The sequence below is a fragment of the Delphinus delphis genome, chromosome 17, assembly GCF_949987515.2.
Source record: "Delphinus delphis chromosome 17, mDelDel1.2, whole genome shotgun sequence".
Lineage (NCBI taxonomy): Eukaryota > Metazoa > Chordata > Mammalia > Artiodactyla > Delphinidae > Delphinus > Delphinus delphis.
The window spans coordinates 17886596-17908625 of NC_082699.1; the positions used below are offsets into that span (position 1 = coordinate 17886596).

At 37.9% G+C, this 22030-nt stretch overlaps 1 protein-coding gene and 1 pseudogene across 1 annotated transcript in view; one reads left to right on the forward strand and one right to left on the reverse strand.

Moving 5' to 3' along the window:
• Positions 1-416: 416 nt before the first annotated feature.
• On the forward strand, positions 417-562 carry LOC132413409 (U2 spliceosomal RNA; annotated as a pseudogene).
• Positions 563-14757: 14195 nt separating this feature from the next.
• The window catches only part of UBE2W (ubiquitin conjugating enzyme E2 W), a 76093-nt gene continuing 68820 nt past the window's right edge, over positions 14758-22030 (reverse strand). The window contains exon 6 of the mRNA XM_059994778.1: positions 14758-20212. Coding sequence (XP_059850761.1) covers positions 20199-20212 — 14 coding nt within the window. The 3' untranslated portion in view covers positions 14758-20198. The remainder of the gene's footprint in view (positions 20213-22030) is intronic.

The window sequence follows — 22030 nt, forward strand, 5'->3', positions numbered from 1 at the left end:
CCAGGCTCAGTGATGACTGAGGGGTGTTGCAGACATAAGATCCAAAAAAGAACAAGCAGAGTCCACTTTAAGATGGCTTTACAAACACTGGGAAAGGGTTTTCTTGGGGCTGCGAAGCTGGGAAGTATAGCTGTCAGTGACCTTCTTGCTCACCATTTGGGGAGAATTTGTAGAATAAAAGCCAAGCAGAGCTGGGAGGGGAAGACAGAGCCCAGACTACCACCACCTTTGAGCCCTGTTTCCAGCTTTTCTGAAGCCAGTGCCACCTCTGATGCTCTGGTTTTATAAACCAACTAATCCCTTTTAGCTTAAGTTAGTTTTACTTGCAAACAGAAATAGCCCTAATACAAAGCCCGGGTCTAGCTTGAAACATGGAGAAATGGGAAGGATGTTTGCAAACATTAAAAATTATCTGAATCGCTTCTCAGACTTTTGGCTAAGATCAAGTGTAAAAATAATCTAAAATTCCTTTTTGATGACTGGGGAGATTTGTCACTGATCTCAAAACAATTCTCTCAACTAAAATCCCATATTTATTCTAAATAGGAATTGTATTTCCTCTTAATTTTTAGTTAGCAGTTTAAATAACTTCCTCTCTTTCTGCAAGAGAATTAAAGTTTGTACATATTGTTGTTGTTCCCTTGTTGTGTTATTCTCCCAGACAAGTATTTACACTCCTGATACTGAGTTACAGCTGAAAATTACTTTGTCTCTGTCCTTCTGGAAAAGGAGAAATAACATTGCTCATAACCTAAGAAACTTGGAAATGCGTTAAACCAGTCATCCTCAGATGATTCTGGCTCTGTGTCAGAATCGTCTGGGAGAGCTTTATTCCCCTAAAACATGAATTCTGGCTCCATTCCAAATCTTACTGGAAGGAGACTGAGTTGAATTGATTTAACACTCAGCAATGCTATAGTGAAAGAAGTTATAATTTTTTCTTAAAGAGACAGAGATATAAAACATTATCTCTTCCGTCGCTGGGCAGCATCCACGAGCTCATGAAAATCTGTTCAGCTTTGTGAATAGAGGAAGACTGAGCTACAGATGTAATTCCGGGAGCATCAAAATGAGAATAATGAGAAGACACACATATATATTTCTACAAATATTCTACGGCTTTGTTCTGTAATGCAATGAAGTTGCTTGGAAAGAGTTTGATCCACTTGACACTTGCCTTCTGGGCTTTTTGTGGTGGGCACAGAGTTTGGGATTCATTTTTCCTCACTACTTAGGCAATGCTCTCTTGAATATTCCACCCTAGGCCCAGGAATTACAGGGTTTTCCACTCTGGCTGGTGAGAACACAAACTCGTCCCAGCTTTTCATGATCTCTGGGAGTTGCTCTTTTTGGGCCGTTCCTTCCCCAGCCCCAGATGGGCTCCTCACACGCTGAGGACTTGCTGGCTGCCACCAGCAAGTGGTACTGGAGCTCTCTCCACGGTGCTTCTGCTCCCCAGAGCTTGGACCTGACATCTCTCGCTACCCTGGGCCTCCCCTGCCTTCCAGCTTTGTCTCCTCACATCAGGAGGCTGCTGGGCTCCACCCGGTTCCCCTCTCTGCACAGCAGCCTGGAAACACTCGCCAGGCAGAGAGCTGTGCTGAGTGTAGGGTTTGCCACATCCGTTTCCCTTCTCTCAGGACCACTTCCTTTCTTGCCTGAGAGCCCATGTTTTGGAAACCATCGTTTCATATATTTCATCTAGCTTTTTAGTTCTTTCCATTCTTTTCTGTTCTTTTACTTCTTTAAATTGATCCTGGCTACTTCATCTTGGCTGAAGAAGTTTGTGACTTTTAAAAAAGACATTCTACTTTGGCCAAGTGGTGGGGGACAGTAGCAGGGGCTTCCTCTTGGCCTTAGCCAATATGGTGGCTTTGACCGCACCACTCCTGATGGACTCGTATAAGGTTTACTTCAACTGCCATCTAAGTCAATCCCAGGTATACATCCAGGTATGGGGGAGTAACCACAGAGCAGGGTCACAGACCCAGTGGGCCCACTGTAAACTAGAAGTTGCCAAGGACCCTATTTATTTCTTGACACCCCCATGTATGACCTCTCTGATAGGGCAGCCATGATGGCATTTCAGGCTTCTTCTGTCCAGCAGTCCAAGAAATGTCTGGGTATCCTCCTTTCCTCACTGTATAATCACCTGACTAACTAACTGCAGGTAACTTCGGTGAAGAACTGGGGGTATCGTTATAGGAGCTACTTGACATGGTGCTGCAGGTTTCTTCCTCTGGGGGCTGGAACCAGCCTTACGGTCCATGGGTCCTGGGTCTAAATAGTGTTTCTTGTCTGAAAACATGGCAAGTCATGTAATTTTATCGAGCTGACCACATTTTATCAAGCTCAGCCTCCTGTTCACCCATTCTTGCATTTATTTATGACAAATAAAATGTTATATATTTAAGGTGTACAATGTGATGTTCTGATACATTGATATGTATACACTGTGAAATGATTACCACAACCAAACTAATTAACATATCTATAACCTCCCATAGTTACCATTTGTATGTGTGTGTGTCTGTGTGTGTGTGTGAGAGACACTTGAGATTTACACTTAGCAAATTTCAAGTACATAATACATTATTTTTAACTATAGTCACTACGCTGTACATTAGGTTTACTCTCGCTTTCATTTAATGATATATAATGAGCAATATTCTCATTGGTTGCTTCTGTTTTACTCCTTTGGGGCTCTATGTTCTAACCATCTCCAGAATTCTCTGAAGTTCAAGCCCCTTCAGCTGCAAATCTAGACCGTTATTACAATAATTAAGACTCCTTAGGATGTAGACAGAAGGGAGTCCATGTACACTGGTGGTGGAAATGTCAATTGGGGCAGCTACTGTGGAAAACAGTATGGAGCGTCCTCAAAAAGCTGAAAATAGAACAACCATATGACCCAGAAATTCCACTCCTGGGTATATATCTCTAATTAGAAAAGATACATGCACCCCAATGTTCACAGCAGCATTATTTACAATAGCCAAGATATGGAAGCAGACTAAGTGTCCATACACGGATGGATAAAGAAGATGTCACACACACACACACACACACACAAAATGGAATACTACTCAATCATAAAAAAGAATGAAAATTTGCCATTTGCAACAACATGGATGAATTTGGGGGGTATTATGCTTAGTGAGATAAGTCAGAGAAAGGCAAATACTGTATGCTATCACTTATGAGGAATCTAAATAATAAACTAGTGAATATAACAAAATAAGTAGCAGACTTACAGATAAAGAGAACAAACTAAAGGAGAGAGGGAGGGGGAGGGGCAAGATATGGGTAGGGTATTATTAAGAATAATATGCCAACAAATTGAATAAACTAGGAGAAATGGTTAAATTCCTAGAAACATATAACCTGCCAAGACTTGAATCATGAAGGAATAGAAAATCTGAGCAGATCAATAATGAGTAAGGAGATTGGTTCAGTAACCAAAGTCTCCCAACCAAAAAAAAAAAAAAAACCTGGGACCAAATGGTTTCTTTGGTGAATTCTACTAAATATTTAAAGAAGAATTAATGCTGATCCTCTCAAACTCTTCCAAAAATTGAAGAGGGAATACTCCCAAACTCAATTTTATGGGGCCGGCATTACCCTGATACTAAAGCCAGATAAGGACACTACAAGATATAAAGCTACAGGCCAACATCACTGATAAATACAGATATAAAAATCCTCAAGAAGGGGCTTCCCTGGTGGCACAGTGGTTAAGAATCTGCCTGCCAATGCAGGGGACACAGGTTCGAGCCCTGGTCCAGGAAGATCCCACATGCCGCGGAGCAACTAAGCCTGTGTGCCACAACTACTAAGGCTGTGTGCCACAACTACTGAAGCCTGCGCGCCTAGAACCTATGCTCTGCAACGAAAAGCCACTGCAATGAGAAGCCCACGCACTGCAACGGAGAGTAGCCCCCGCTCACCGCAACTAGAGAAAGACTGCGTGCAGCAACAAAGACCCAGCGCAGCAAAAAATAAATAAATAAAAAATAAATAAATTTATTTAAAAAATAAGATAAAAAATAGAACTACCACATGATCCAACAATTCCACTTCTGGGTATATATCCAAAGGAAATTAAATCAGGATCTCAAGGAGATATCTGCACTCCCATGATCACTGTAGCATTATTCACAATCACCAAGACGTGGAAACAACATAAATGTCCCTCTATAGATGAATGGACAAAGAAATTGTGATATATGTATATATATATATATATATATATATATATATATATATATATATATATATATATATATATATATATATATAATGGAATCTTTTCCACCCAAAACAAAAAAGGAAATCTTGCCATTTGCTTCAACAGGGATGGACCTTGAGGGCATTATGCTAAATGAAATGTCAGACAGAAAAAAACAAATACTGTATGATATGATATCACTCAAATGTAGAATATAAAAAAGCTGAACTCATAGAAACAGAGAGCAGAATGTTGGTGGTTACTAGGGGCTGGAGGTAGGGGAAATGGGGAGATTTTAGTCAAAGAGTGCAAACTTCCAGTAAGATGAATAAGTTCTGGGGGTCTAATGTACAGCATGATTACTGTTAATAATACCGTATTATAGGGAGTTCCCTGGTGGCCTAGTGATTAGGATTCTGGGTTTTCACTGCCATGGCCCAGGTTCAATCCCTGGTCGGGGAACTGAGATCCCGTAGGCTGTGTGGCTCAGCCAAAAAAAAAAAAATATCTATCTATCTATCTATCTATCTATATAATATTGAATATATTATATATATAATATTGAATATATAATATATATATTATATTGAATATATTATATATATTCAATAATTATATATAATATATATTAAAATATATAGAACATTGCTAAGAGGGTAGAGAGCTCTCTCTCTCTGTCTCTCTGTGAGCTCATGAAGACGAGATCCTGTGAGCAGAGGATGGCAGCTGCCTACCAGAAGAGGCTTCAGAATGAAATCCACTTTGCCAACACCTTGATCTTAGAGTTCCCAGCCTCCAACACTGTGAGAAACTAATTTCTGTTGTTTCATCCGCTCATCTATGGGATTTTGTTATGGCAGCCCAAACTGACCAAGACAGAGGTCAACACAATCTAGTAACGACCAGCCAATTCCATCGTCCTTATATTCATTGTTCTCTCATATTTTCCAAAGGCTTGAACCATTGCACTGTCCAAGGCAGTCTCCTCCAATGGAACATTCTTCCAAGTCACCACCTCATTGTCAGGGCGAGTGAGTGACTGGGTCGCAAAACTCCATCTTATCATCTTCTTGACAACACCCAGTGCCAACTCTGTTGATTCGGGTTGTGCGGGAAGCAGACACTGAGTTAGGGGTGTGAGAGGTTTGTTGAGGGGAGGGGGTTGTGTAGTGCTTGAAAGATAAAGACGGATGGGGCTGGGAAAACCAAGCCAAGATGCAGATCTGAAACCTGGGAAGGGAAAGGGAGCAGGAAGCCGATTTGGGTAGGGAGAGCACAAGATGCAGAGAGGCAGACCTGACAAAGTCTCACCACCCTAATGGGAAGACCTAGAGCAAAGATTACTTATTAGAGAAGTCCCACTTTGAGCTGAAGGGGCCAGGCCACCACATGCTCAGTTACTGGCTGGGGGATGCTTGGGAAAAGGGTGACTGGCTCTAAAAACAGAGGCAGATTATCCCTGAAAGGCTACAGTTGGTGGACACCAGCTAACTGCACTGCTTGCACCTGACCAGCAAGTTATCGCACAAAGGGAGATGGGAGCAGTGCACCCCCATGGTGACACACTCACCTTTTGGTTACTCAAGATACATTTTTTAGAGTGGAATGTGTACATTTCAATAGATCAGAAATTGCCTGGCAATATGTAGAATTTAGTAATTCAAATAGAAACCAAAGGACTGATCATTTTGAACCAGCATAAACCCACCAAAAACAAGTTGCCCCAGAAAACCGGCATCTCCTTTCTTTGATAAAGCTAGAGAGGAATATGGCCTGAGTGGTGATAGTTTAATGTGTGACAGAAAAGTATTAGATAGTTTAAAGAATACACTGAGCTACAGATACTAAATAGGATTCTGTAAACTGCTGTCCTTTGCTTGTTTTAAACATCAAAAGAGGTAGAACAAATGCTTCAAGGTGATACAGAAAAGGAGGCAGAGAGTATGTTGCAAGATGGAAAAAGAAAACAAAAAACACAAGGCTCAATAGAATGGCAGGACTAAACAAGATGACGCCTTACACAAATAAGTAACATACTTTACTTGGGACCAAACAATAATAATAATTTAAAAAAAAACCTATACAGATATAAGCAAAATGAAAAACATAGCTTTACCAATCAAAATCATGTGTGATGTGGCTGCCCAAAAAAGTGAATTCAATCACAGGTGTTACTAAAAGCAGTGTCTAAACCAGCGTTTTTCAAATTTGTTCTAAACAGCAAACCCTTTCTCCTAACGCAAACATATGCAGAACATCAATATGAAATATATTCAAGTGTGTCCCTGAGGTACCTCCAAGGAATTCCTAGAGCTGTGAGAAACAGCTTAAACTTCTCTGACCTAAACCAGAGAGTAAATTCCATTCTCTCTGTCTATCAGAGTATTTGAAGGAGTAAGATCAATTCTGGTTACCACACTTTAAAGCATCCTTGAAAATCTTGACCCTACAAAAGAATGACGAAAGGATATGAAAATGTGTCATGTAAAATACCAGTGGGGGAGATGTTTTCCTGAAAGAGAAATATGTTCTCAAAACATTTGGAAACATCTGGAGAAGGAACTAGGATTAAGTCTATGTGTCTCCAGATGGCAGAACTAGAAAAAAGAGGTGAGCAGTGTGTATTAGTTTCTTAGGGCTGCTGTAACAAATAACCACAAACTGGATGGTGTTTATTCTGTCACAGTTTTGGAGCTACAAGTCCAACGTCAGCTGTCAGCAGGATCATGCTCTCTTCACAGGCCCTAGGGAAGACTCCTTCCCTGCCTCTTCCACCTTCTGGTGGTTCCCGGCAATCCTTGGTGTTCTCCCCGTGTGTGTCTCTGGGTCTTCTCCAATCGTAGAACACCACCACTCATGTTGGATTAAGGTCCACTCTATGCCAGTAGGATCTCACCGACTAATTGTATCTGCAATCACTCTATTTCCAAATACAGTCACATTCTGAAGTACTGGGAGTAAAGACTTCAACACAAATCAGTCCAACAAGGAGACAGATTTCAGTTCGGAAGAAATAACTTGTTAATAATAAGGTTTATTCAAAAGTGCAATAATTGTCTGAGTTAGGTTAATTCCCATCAGTGAAGGTAGTCAGGAGTGATCGCTTCAAAGACGTTGAGAAATAATTCATTTGGTTAGCTTACTGGACTAGAAAATATTAAATTCCTTTCCAGCTTTTTGACAATAGGCAATAGCTCATGAACCAAGAAAATATCACACTAAATATTTCATTATCATTGTCACCTAAAAACTTCAGCTTGCATCTCCTCTCAGTAATTGACTATATAAGCTACCATACTTGGTGCTATGGGGAATATAAACATATCTCCTCTCCCAAATCTGCTTCTCCTCCTTGTGTTTCGGTGAAGGTCACAGCTCTCTACTCAGTTGTCCAACCCAAGAATATGGGGGGGGGGGGTCATTCGAAGTATAAGCATATTGACTGAGGGCATGAAATTTTGGAGTCAGTCACTCAGGTTTAAATTCAAGCTCTATCACTTTTCAGCTGTGATTCTGAGCAAGTTGATTACAGTTAAATGTGTCTACGTTCTCATACTCTGTTTTAGGCCATCATCATCCTTTATCTTTTATTTGAAAGTCTCATAATTCTGTTTAATTGAGGTAAGATGTTAAATGGACTAAAATTATTTAAAGTGTGCAATGTAGAACAAAAGAAAAAAGTGTGTAATGAGTTTATATACACATACACACACATATATATACACACATATGTGTGAATATATATAATTATATACATGCACATCTGTGAAATCAAGATAATCGAGATAAAGAACATATCCATCACCTCCGAAAGTTTATTCATGCCTGTTCCCACTGCTCCATACCCTCTGGCAAACACTTATCTGATTTATTTTTTTATTGAGGTTTAGCTGATTTACAACAGTATGTAAGTTTCAGGTGTACAACATATTAATTCACAATTTTTAAAGACTATACTCCATTTGTAGGTATTAAAAAATATTGGCTATATTCCCTGTGCCATACAATTTGTAGCTTATTTTATACATAGTAGTATCTTTTAATCCCTTATCCACATCTTGCCCCTTTCCCCTTCCCTCTCCCCACTGGTAACCAATAGTTTGTTCTCTGTATCTGTAAGTCTGTTCTCTTTTGTTATATTCACTAGTCTTATTTTTTAGATTCCACATATAAGTGATAACATACAGTATTTGTGTTACTCTGTCTGACTTATTCCACTTATAAAACCCTCCAAGTCTGTTCATGTTGTTGCAAATGGCAAAATTTCATTCCTTTTTAGGGTGGAGTAGTATCCCATTGTGTATATATATACACCACATCTTCTGCATCCATCCATCCCTCCCCCCACCCTCTCCCCTTTGGTAACCATAAGTTTGTTTTCTATGTCTGTCTATGGGTCTGTTTCTGTTTTGTAAATTTCATTTGTATATTTTAGATTCCATGTAAATGCTATCATATATTTGTCTTCCTCTGTCTTACTTCACTTAGCATGATAACCTCCAGGTCCATCCATGTTGCTGCAAATGGTGTTATTTCATTCTTTTTGATGGCTGAGTAATATTCCATTGTGGTGTGTGTGTGTGTGTGTGTGTGTGTGCTGTGTGCTGTGTGGTGTGTGTGTGTGTGTGTGTGTGTGTGTGTAAACACTACATATTCTTTATCCAGTCCTCGGTCGATGAACATTTAGGTTGTTTTCATTTCTTGGCTATTGTAAACAGTGGGGTTATGAACACTGGGGTGCACGTATCTTTTTGAATTAGAGTTTTCTCTGGATATATGCCCAGGAGTGGGATTGCTGAATCATATGGTAACTCTATTTTTACTTTTTTAAGGAACCTCCATACTGTTTTCCATAGTGACTCTATCAATTTACATTCCCACCAACGGTGTAGGAGGATTCCCTTTTCTCCACACCCTCTCCAGCATTTTTACTGTTTGTGGACTTTTTAATGTTGGCATTCTGACTGGTGTGGGGTGATACCTCATTGTAGTTTTGATTTGCATTTCTCTGGTAATTAGCGATGTTGAGCATCTTCTTTTATCAATTGTTTTCAATAATTTGTGTCATAGTTAAGAAATCTTTGCCAAATTCAAGATGTCAGATTTTCTCGTTTTCTTAAAGCAGTTTCACAGTTTTTACTCTTAATTTAGGTCTATGATTCATCTGGAGTTAATGTTTGTATATGGTATGAGGTGGGATTTTTCTTTTTTGCAAGTGGCTCTTCAAATGTTCTAGTACGACGTGTTGAATATTCTTTTCTTCTAAAAGTGCCCTGGAATCTCTGTTGAAAATCAACTGACCCTACCTTTGGACTCTTCCTTCTGTTCCATTGATGTGTATGTCTATATTTATGCCAATACTCTGCAATCAATTCACGTCAGCATCACCTGTTGTCTGGATTAAGCCTCTTGTTTTCTCTGCCAGTTTTGTGACCTTTCCAAACACACTCCAACCTGTGGCCAAGGTAATTTTTCTGAAGTGCAAATCTGTCAGTCACTAATGCCCATAAGATAAAATCAAAACTCTATAACCTGGTCTCTCATGTTCTAGCTCTAGTTTTATCTCTTATTTCTACCATTCCCTCATCCCAATTGAATGCTACAAACACTGTTCTCTCTCACCCTGGGTTTTTGCATTTGCTGTGTGCTTTATCTCATACGCCTGGCAAATACTCTCCACTTCCGCTGGAATTCTCTCCAGACTCCCTTAGTCAGCTTTGATTGCTCCTGGTTTTGTTTTTTTTTTTAGTAAATTTTTATTGGAATATAGTTGATTTACAATGTAAATCATTTGTTTCTGCTGTACATATGTGTATATATATACATATATATTCTTTTAATAGATTCTTTTCCTGTATAGGTCGTTACAAAGTATTGAGTAGAGTTCCTGTGCTATACAGTAGGTTTTTTTTTTTTTTTTTTTTTTGCGGTACGCAGGCCTCTCACTGCTGTGGCCTCTCCCGTTGCAGAGCACAGGCTCCGGACGCGCAGGCTCAGCGGCCATGGCTCACGGACCCAGCTGCTCTGCGGCATGTGGGATCTTCCCGGACCGGGGCACGAACCCGTGTCCCCTGCATCGGCAGGCGGACTCTCAACCACTGCGCCACCAGGGAAGCCCCCAGTAGGTTCTTATTAGTTATCTACTTTGTGATTGGTCCTGCTGTGATGCTCACTCAGCATTCTCTTATTACCCTATGACACCACTGTCCTTCCCTGCCAGATCATAAGCTCCTTGGGACCCAGGAGGCCCTCAATATTTGAATGAGTATAAAGTTGAACAAGACAGGTTCTTGTTCTTGAGAAACTCCCAACACAGTGTGGCATGCAGAGCAGTAAACCACGTCAGACTGTGTCACTCCCTACCGCATACCTCCAATGCTTTCTAAGTCTGCTGTTTCTGTTTTTTTATCACGATGTCCTGTTTCCCAGATAGTCCTTGTGTACTGATCACTGTATTGAAATAAATCCCTTGGAGGAATAATTTGAGGTCTACGAAGAGAATAGCTTTCTCCAGAGAGGAGTTTCAGTTGCTTCTGATCACCTCCTGAGGACACGGCCAGTCACGGACCTCTTCTTAATCTAGGTCCACAGCCTGACATTCCCCAAACCACTCCAGGGTGCAAGTCTGAATCAGGGCTGTTTCCTCAAGTGACCTTTACTCTGGGAGTGGAATTCTACCGGGTTGTGGCTTTTAGGTTTTTTTTTTTGCTGGAGGACTAGCCCGGCCAGCTGGGCTCCCAGGAAACCGGGCCCGCCCTCTTTAAGTTAGTTTTGATGGGTAGGATGTTGGTATAGTGACTCAGACTCATTTGGGGCATACCCTGGGCTTTGTTTTCTGGGCAAACTTCCCTGTGATATCGCCCACACAATGGCTCAGTTTCCTAATTCCCTCCCGACTGACAAATGCCCTGAGAACAGAGGCATCTCTGAGTGCCAGGCTCATCTCTTTGTTTAGTGGAAACTTTGAAAAATCCATTTCAATCTTACCCTGACTCGTAAAGCCCTCTATCATTTGGCCTTTGGCTTCTGCTCCCCCAGTCTCTGAACCAGACACCTCATCCTCTGGGCTGACCTTCATACAAGTCTTGTCCTAGAGCTTTGAAAGTACTTTGTCACCTTTGTGCTTGCCTAGAACCCATCCACAAAGTTTGTATTTTTCAAGTCATGACAACAGTTTTTGCAAACAACGTGTTCCTCTGATTATCAGAAACTGCCACTTATCTGTACCCCTTCAGGATCGTCACTGTTGTATTATCTATTTCTTATCGTCCTATCATAGGCCTTTGGAAGATATATGCTTCCTCTCATCTGCCATCCTTCTTGGTATAGGAGAGGTCATCACTAAGTATTTGCTTAATGTCCATTTTTAACCTTAGTGTCAGGTTTACCTTTATTGATCTCAGAGTCCCTTAGATATATTTAGTTTAAAACAATTATATTCTTAATTTGTGAATACATTCAAGCAATTTCCCTCAGAGATAAAGCATTTTATAAAAGAAAGCAAAACCTATTAAGGATGACAAATGACTTACTTTAAAGCAATTTTTTTCAAATTCTCTGGGACAGGAAGGGTAGGGTGTCTTGCTATAACATTTCACACAGATGGTGGTTTGGTTTAGATGTTATGTTTCAAAATTGCTAGTGCCTAAGTTTCTTGAAAAAGCTAGGATAGAAATACAAGCACAATCAGGTTAATTCAACTAACATTTATTAAAAGCTTATGTGGCAACTAAGACCCAACACACCCAAATAAATAAATAAATATTAAAAAAAAAAGCTTATGTACTGTGTGCCACATGCTGGATACACAAACACAACTGAGACATTATCCCAGTGTAAAGAGTTCCAGAGAGAAGACTGGTAGGGGGTAAAGAGGGAAGGACAAAGACGGTAACTTTATAACTACATCTGAACTGGACCTTGCAGGTAGAAAAGCAGAAAATGAACATTCTAGGAACAGCGGAGAACATCAGCAAAGTACAGGTGGTCTTGTGGCACTGTTGCTTACGGAACAAGGTATGTGGAGGGCTGAAGAGCAGCCTCGGAACATCGGGACCAGGCAGTGATGTCATAATGACAAGGGGACTGGAGAAAAGGGGAAGAAATTCCAGAGATGGTTTGAACGTAGGCTCAACAGGACGGAAAAATGTCTGAGAGGACTAGTAAATAGTGTTAGATTCTTCATTTTGATAACTAAGTTGGATAGGAATGCAATTAACTATAACAGAAAAAGACATATGAATGGCCAAGAAGCACATGAAAAGATGCTCAACATCACTAATTATCAGAGAAAGGCAGATCAGAACTACAACGAGCTATCACCTCACACCAGTCAGAATGGCCATCATCAAAAAATCTATAAATAATAAACGCTGGAGAGGGTGTGGAGAAAAGGGAACCCTCTTGCACTGTTGGTGGGAATGTAAATTGATACAGCCACTATGGAGAACAGTATGGAGGTTCCTTAAAAATCTAAAAACTGAACTACCATATAACCCAGCAATCCCACTACTGGGCATATACCCTGAGAAAACCATAATTCAGAAAGATACATGCACCCCAATGTTCACTGCAGCACTATTTACAATAGCCAGGTCATGGAAGCAACCCAAATGTCCATCAACAGAGGAATGGATAAAGAAGATGTGGCATATACACACACACACACACACACACACACACACACACACACACACACACACACACACATATATACATACATACATACACACAATGGAATATTACTCAGCCATAAAAGGGAACGAAATTGGGTCATTTGTACAGACGTGGATGGACCTAGAGACTGTCATACAGAGTGAAGTAAGCCAGAAAGAGAAAAACAAATATCGTACATTAACGCATATATGTGGAATCTAGAAAAATGGTACGGATAAACCTATTTGCAAAGCAGAAATAGACATAGATGTAGAGAACAAACGTGTGGACACCAGCGGGGGAAGAGGGGGTGGGATGAATTGCGAGATTGGGATTGACATATATGCGCCGCTGGGTATGAAACAGATAACTAGTGGACCTGCTGTAATGGCATGGGGAACTCTACTCGGTGCTCTGTGGTGACCTGGGTGGGACGGGATATGTGTATACATATGGCTGGTTTACTTCGCTGTACAGCAGGAGCTAGCACAACACTGTAAAGCAACTATACCCCAATAAAAAAAAGTTAAAAAAAACCCACCATATGAAAGATAAAAGAGGGCTTCCCTGGTGGTGCAGTGGTTGAGAGTCTGCCTGCCGATGCAAGGGACGCGGGTTCGTGCCCCGGTCCGGGAAGATCCCACACACCGCGGAGCGGCTGGGCCCGTGAGCCATGGCCGCTGAACCTGCGCGTCTGGAGCCTGTGCTCCGCATCGGGAGAGGCCACAACAGTGAGAGGCCCGCGTACCGCAAAAAAAAAAAAAAAAAAAAAAAAAAAAAAGATAAAAGAAAGAGGCATTTGGGGGGCTGAGAGTGGAGATAAGAAATTTTTCACGTTAAGTTGCCTTTTCTGCAGGATATAGCCAACCACATTAGGGTCTTGCCTGATGATATATATCTACCCACATTAGGTCCTTGATCAACTACACGTATGAGAAGATATTCTCCACCTTACTTCCTTATTTCAGCTTTCCTTATTTGACCCTTTTATTCAGTTCATGTTTAATTTTGCCATGTGTTACGTTAGTATGTAAAGTACTGTGGAATATAGGGAGGGTTTCAACAAAACCACTTACCCACAGTAGCTTAAACCAGTGAAGAAAAGTTATACCTTCTGTCGGAGGTAGAAATTATTTTAAGGATTATAATGAAAGGAGAGAGTGCCATCAAAGTACAAAGAAAGATGAACCCCGCATCTATCTAACCAGCTACTAATCTAGTTGTTTAGGGCTTGCAGAAACAGCTTGTTGGGCTAAGAGAGCTTTACGGTAGTACAGCTGCCCCAGTGAGGAGTACAGCGCTCCTGGGTAAGTAGATCCCCTGTGAAAAGAAAACTTAAAAATAGCAGCAGGACATACTGAATCTCTTCCTGCCAGGAATAACTGAGATGTGGAGATATGCCCTTCTGCTTACCTCCTTCTCTCTTCTCATAGCTTCAGGAGTCAGTCATTTATGTAAGCTAGTTGATCTGTTTGTATACTTGGGAAAAGCATGTCCTCATGAATCGTACAACTTGAAGCTCAGGAGCATCAGAGTCATGGTAACTCTGAGCAAGTGCTCCAGTCTCAATTCCATCTTTTCTGAAAATGCCCAGTCTTTTATCAGGACTCAGTTAAAGCATGAAGAACCACTAAAATACACTAGGTTACACTACTAAGCTAAGATCATCTTTAAATAAAAAACCAAGTGGCTTCAGTGACTATCTTCATTCTGTTGTATTCATTTTGGAAATGAACATGTTACTATTTCCATAATCCTTTCAAGATCACAGTCTTTTATAAAGAGGAACTATTATATAAATTTTCACATTATCATAAACTACAAAAAGGTTTAATATCTATCCAATTTAGCATTGAAGTCTACAGAAAAAGAAATCAATGACAACTGCTTTATTATTAAAAGTTACTGAATTCCATAAAGCACACAATGTAGTTTGTATTCAACTAACAAAAGTTCGATACATGTATTTAAAAATATATAATATATTTATCTGTCAACATTTATATTCTATTTAAAAAGCAGTAGCTTTACATATTGTACAACTTGATTTTATAAAATACATACATCCGCCCTATGCAAATCTTCAAGCATGAGCTTCCATTCCTATTAATAAAATGCACAATCTATATTTCTGAATATTCAGAGAAAAATGGTACCAACTAAAAATAACATATCCATTATGACTTGAACATGCACCTAATTCTTGGCTACTAGATAACTGACCTAATAATCTATTCAAATAACTATGTTCCTGGAGCCTGACAATCAGTTTGCATTATGTAAACAATCTGTGATTAACTATGAAGAGACCTGCATTTCCAGGGTTATCTGACACAATCTACCAAGTTCTTTATTCCTCCTGTTTCAGGTTTTTAATTAGAGAGGCAAGATTATTCAGTAATTTGATGCGTCAGGAAATCTGACAAGTGAAGTCACATCTAACAAGCCACAGCCCAGTGAGTTTTGAAACCGTGCTTTTGCCTTTAAGAAAACAGCTGAGAATTACTGTGGGAGCAAACTTTTCTCAAAACCCTGATGGTGTACGTGCCAAGAAATAGAACAAGAACTATTTCTCCTTTCCCAATCAACTGCGCTCAACTTGCAAAACTCAAGTTCTTTAGGTTTGTGAAGACGTACTGTACTGGCTTCTATTCAGACATTCCTTCCACATATTCAAAATGGCTTCAGATATCACAGTTTTATTAACAACAAACTTTTCATAAGAAAGATATTCATGTAATAATTTTGGAGATTCATCCCCAACCATAGGTCCCAATGCTAACATTTGAGAATTAAAGTCACAATAAACACCTCAATTATCAGGACCATAGTCAGAACCAGAATTTCAACTTGAAGGACAGAGATCTGAGTTTGAAGTACATGTTTAGATTCCACGGGCCTCTAATGATAATGATGTATATAAATCTGTCTTTAATTTATGCTGAGAAAGTAAAAGTCTCCCACAATTATTATTTTTAAAACATAGCTCCAAGTCTCAAAATGGTTTAGAAACTTAAATGGAAAAACACTTTCACCAAAATAAGTAATTGAATTCATTTGGGCAATAATTAGGCTTTGAGAGAGTCACATCCAAAAAGTAAATGAAATTCCCTCAATATCACTATTTAAGAACTAAGTTACAGCTAACAACAGCTTATTTATCAAGTAGTCAATTATTCAACAAATTTAGCCATCTACTGATGGACTAAGATTAGGTATCAGAAATTATTTTATTTGTAGGATAGAATCTTTTTATTAAAATTTTTTTCTGATATAATTTTAATAATCCTCCTTCTCTAGATTTCCTAACCTCAAGAAAGGGAAAGGGAGAGGAAAGGGAAGGAAGGAAAGAAGGGAGGGAAGAGGGGAGAAAATCTGAGAGGTCAGAGGGACACTGAAGACTGATCACTGGTATCTGTGAGGAGGCAGGAAGGAAGAAGAATAAAGGCGGAATAAAAATAAAGACTGTAAAGAGGATTAGGGCCAGGAGGTGCAGATGAAAAGATACCTTGTTCACAGATCTGAATCATGCAAAGGCATTAGCATAACAGAATAGTGCAGTAGCTGATTTTGATAACAATGAATCCTCAGAAAAGACTCATATGGTCAAGCCTCAGCTCTTTTTGAAAATAAACTTATGTACACAATCACAAATCTTAAGCATTCAGCTAAAATATGTACAAAAAACGAAATAAAAGTGAGATTGAGAAATGTAGGCAGCAGTAACCATAAAGGCTTAGAACTAGTGACACTGAATTCTTTATTTAAAAAAAATTTTTCTTAAACACACAGTACCTGCTCTTCTCTTCTATTTTTAGGAAGAAGCTTTAACAAGTTTTTAAATACCTCAATTCTCAAAAACAATAGGCTTTTTAAAAAATAAGAGTTGATTACCAGAAACAAGTAATATGTGGTTACATACCATTTTCATATCATTACTCATTTCAATTCATCTTTGATGCAATCTGGGAACAATTAAGCAGTCGCTAGATACCTGTTTTAGAATCTGAAGAAATGATTATCCACCACAGGAATCTAATGATATATATTTTTGCATATAGTTAAAATTTCTGAAGGGAAAAAGTAGTAAACTATTCTAGTTACTTTATACGAAATATTTATATACCTAGTCAAAACAATAAGTATTAAGATCTTTCTCCAGATGAACTCTATATAAAAGCTATTTTTAGCATTTTCTTCTGGGTTTTTAAAAAAAGCCTTATTTCCCTGCTAGCTAAAAAGGAGGAATTTGTACATTACAAGTAAGTCCTTTAGAGATGAATATTAAATTCCTTAAGAGAACAGCCATAAAATTTATTTTTAAAAATTTATCTTAAAAAACTGAAAACCGTTTCTCTCTTTAAAATCTATGGCATTAATTACCTACTTGACATAATTTTTTTCTTTTTCTTTTTTTTTTTTTTGGAAAGGGCACCAAGTTCATGATCTAAACATGCAAAATAAGGAACTGAATGTACTACTGCCGTAACAGAATTTGGCAAACCAGAATGGCCTTAAAATAAATAAATAAATAAATAAAAAAGAAGAGAGTACGTATTGTCCTAAATCTGAAGGTATAATTCTGTAGACCTATGCAGCAGATAGTGCCTCATAGAGGGAATGCAGGGAAGAGGGAAGTACCATGTTCCTATGTACATTTTCTTAGTTATTCTGGCTGACATTCAACAACGCAATACAGAGAAATATTCTTTTTATTATTACAAAGCCGTTAATTGCCCTCTCTTGAGCAATGACTCAGGTAAACATCTTATGCTTTTAATAATGTAACTTATATTTAAAATTAACTTAATTAAATCTAAGTGCACAGGAGTTTTCAATGATTCCTAAATTCAAGGAAGTAACGCATAAGGTGTTACCAGATTGCAAATTTTGAATGGTCTATATTTCAGGATATTTCATCCTATCTTCTTCTCCTTAAACCATAAAATGTACCAAAATTATTTGGTTTTCCTTTGCTTTCCTCTGTGTCATTTTAATTTATTGTACGGTATCTCTATGTAGAGAGAGAGGTATGTTAAAATACTATTATTTGTATTAAAAAAACTCAATTGAGGCTATATATGACCTATTTATCTATACGATAGCATTGTTAACCTTTGACCTGGTATATTAATTCCTTTGGTGAATAAATGTCACAGGTCATTTCTTTATAAAAGGATTTTAGTAAGAGGACCAGCAGTATGGAGAGAGACCCTCACCCCACCCCAGAGAATGATCAAGTGAATCAGTAGTTTAGAGCAGTTACGTAAAATATGAAAAATACATAATTTACAGCTGCAATTTTCATATTAAAAAGCAGTTAAAAACTAAGAGTAGTTCAAAGCATTCCAAAAAACATTTTTTTGTCTTGGTTAAATTGGCCAACTAATAAGACTGATAGAGACTACTGTGAGAATTTGTGTACATCTCTAGTCAAGAACAAAAATGCTTTTTAAGTTTAAACACTGGTAGTTGCTAACCAGCAGTATAAACGGTGTCCACAATTTGGTGGCTGGCCATAGTTTAAACTTTTTTTTCAAGTTATTTCTACAGCAGACATATTTTAGAAGTCTACCCACCCCTGAGTTCAACAATTATACTTTTAGAGTGTAAAATTATATGCCCTTAATTAACAACATGTACAAAGCTACAAAATGTCATCTATACAGAGATTAAAAACAATTTTTAAAATATTCTTTGCCAATTATTGATTGGATGGTTTTGCTGGGGTACATATTTCAAACCTTTAGCCAACTGGCTTTCACTTTTAAGCCCAAATTGATCCATTATATTCACTGCAGGATATGTCAAAAAGAGTGCAACAATAGGCATTAGTAAAAATAACATTGTAGTAGAAACAGATTTTGCATATGTGAAAAGGTAATTTATAAAATACATTAATTGCTTTTTAAAAAGAGAACCTAGTTGCAGTATCTTTAACTTACATGGTACTGAGAGTTGGACCTTTCAAACAATTTTTTTTTTTCTATAGAAAAATGTTATCTAGCTGTAAGCAGTCTTAAATAACAACAAAACAAAGCAAAACAAAACAAATCCCTCCAGAACAAAACTGTATGGTTGTGTGAAACAAATAAGCAAACATACCATTCTATAGTGTACTTCTGCCTAAATTTTAAAATAAAAATGTCCACACTCTTTTGTTAAAACATTAAGCCTCTGTCAAAAATGTATTTCTTATTTTAGGGTACAGGATTGAAGGACAAGATGATACTTACAAGTAAAGAAAATTTACAAGAAAAAACTTGACAAAAGTTTTTCAATTAAAGTACTGTAACATTCAAACTTGACTTAACATAACAAAAGAAACAAAACTGCAAACAAAAATGTTTATGGATTTTCCAAACACAAATAAATGAAATAGTGTCGAGGCAGCAGGGCTCATGCTGACGGCTAGCGGGAAGTAGCAGAGTGTCATCTGCTGGGGAAAACTGTTAACGTACAAACGACAAGCCCAACTCATGGACTGCAGCAGTTTACTCGTCACTGCCATTTTTCTTACTTCCAAAATAAAGCCCTGATTAAACCATTCATACCCTATATTACTCACACCTTTACTTCAGAGACTGAGGAACTATATACAACAAATGAATTCATTTTCACCATAGGGATAACATATTGTACCTCTCTGCCAATGTCACTTGAAAACTATCCATGTCAAAACAATTTGACAGCAGATATAAACAATTCAATAAATACGCAATGATCTTTCATTACAGTCCTTTAAAGACGCATGTTAATTCATGCTGTTAACCTTAGGTTCACAGTGCATAGAATCCAAATATAAGCAGTTGGGGTGACTTTCAAAGTAATGTTGGATCCCTCACTTTATTTATAATCCCACTCTAACTGATAATGATAAGTTCATTTCATAGGCCCTATCATGCATTAATCATTGGGTGGCAGGAGTTAATGAAAATTTTTCCTGTTACAACGTTCATTGCCGGCAATGAACGTCCCAAAACCGCCAAGGAAGTCATTGTTATTGCACAATACATGAGGACCTGGAACTTTTCCAAAAGCTTAAAAAAATAAAAATAAAAAATGGAATTATATTTGACATTTCCTGACACCTGCATTAATACTGTATGACTAATAAAAGCATGTCAGTTGCCTGGACTGAACCAGCGATCAACATGCGCCCAGAATGCACACGAGTAAAAATGCAGTAAAAGGAAGTAGTCTTCATTGCCTATAGGTCACTTCCAGTCAAAGGTTAAAGTTCAAAGACTGAATGATCAAAGTGCTCATTTTCTCAGTAGGACTATCTTCTGCTAGGAGGATGATAACAGTGGCATCAACAAGTATCATCTTTAAGAAAAGGAGAAAAAAGATAATTAAAATAGTCAAGCATGCATAAGTAAAATCTGCAAGTTAGTCTATACAGAAATAATTTCAAGTAGCAAGAAGAACATGGTTTACATTTCTGACTTGTCTCCCCCAATCCCTGCAAATAAAAAAGTCCATTTTGTGTTCGAGTATAGAGTATATAGTGACAAGCAAATCAAGCTGTATTCTTTCAGGGAAATGGTAGTTTACACAAATCTTAAAATGATATTATCATCAGTATGTTAGTTCTATCTCAAATAATAAACTGATATATGTTAGCACATATTCATGATTTACCAATCATAAGAGAATTCTTTTACGGGCAACAATTTAAAACTGTAATGAGACAGGAAGTAAACTCCTGACCAACACTGTTATGCTACTTAACACAGAATAATACAAGTTACGTCACTGAAAGAAGCAACTTCACATATGAGCTACAATCTCTAAATCAATCAGTCGTAAATGTTATTAATTTCTCTTCAGAAAATAAATTTTTCAGCAAGTATACATACACACGCAAAGGAGGTCATTTAAAAAAAAACAATCCCACAGGTATAGTAACACCTTCTGATAGCCTCAACACATTTATGTAACACATATAAATTCTGGGGAGTTGATGACTTATTTTACAAAATTTACTTCACAAAACCTATTTGAAGGATTTTGAGGACTGGTTATTCTTCAGAAAGAATCTCTAGAAAGAAGTAAGACTAGTGGCAACTACCCAAAAGTTGTGAAAACTCTCAAGGAGAAAATTCTAAACAACTGGCCAAAATATTTTACACAAACCATCCCATGTTAGGATTGATATATTGCTAATAAAATTCTCATTCATAAAGACTCAATGAGAGCTAAAAAGCAGTAAATCTGATTTCTATGCTGGGCAAATTAGTGAAACATTCTATGATCCTATACGTTAAGGGTAATCTAAAGGGTGAAACAGACTAAACTGTATCTAAATCATTAGAATCCTTTAAATAAATAAATAAATAAGAACATCTTTAAGAAGAGAACAAGTAGATAGTTTACAGCCTCTAACTGTCACATTAAAGTATCTCTTTCTTAAATGACTGTGGATCTTGGAATAAAGAGGATATATTTGTCATGGATCAGAATAAGCTTAAGAGTATGAGGAGGTTCCTTAAAACATCACTTCTCCAATAGAGTATTTTGTAACACTAGGGTCTCTTGAAATTAATACTAAAACATTTAAATCTCTAAGCTAAAAGATGGCACTAAACTCTACCTAGTATAGTATGTCAAACTACTGGGGATGAAGTTTAGTAACGTACCACATAACAATGTTTACAATAAGAAAAGTGACAGATAAAATCCAACTTAAACATAAAGTTATCTAGCTAACTAGATAGCTTTTATCTCCAAAGACATATCGTCTATGATAGGTGGAACCATAAATGTATCTTTATCAGATTGTTAACTCTGAAAGTTTTTCAGTACAGTAGGCTGTTGTATGAATGTGCTACCAGACACCAAAATGATTAGGAGATCTATGAGAAGCCATTCTCCCAATCCCAACCCCCATCCCCATCTTGGGTCAGATGTTAAAAGAAGTTTAGAACTAACACGATACTACTTGCTTTGCTCTATCTTTGGAGAAATAAGCTTATTAAATAAGTTCTGAAGATGGATTTCAATTATTTCTGACAGCTGGACCCAAAGGGACTACAACATTACATATCCATGATGCCTATATGTAATAAGGAATCTATGAGTAAAAGTTCAGTATGAAGACAGGTTATGAGCCAAACCCATGTCTACCTTTTCCCTAAATAAGAT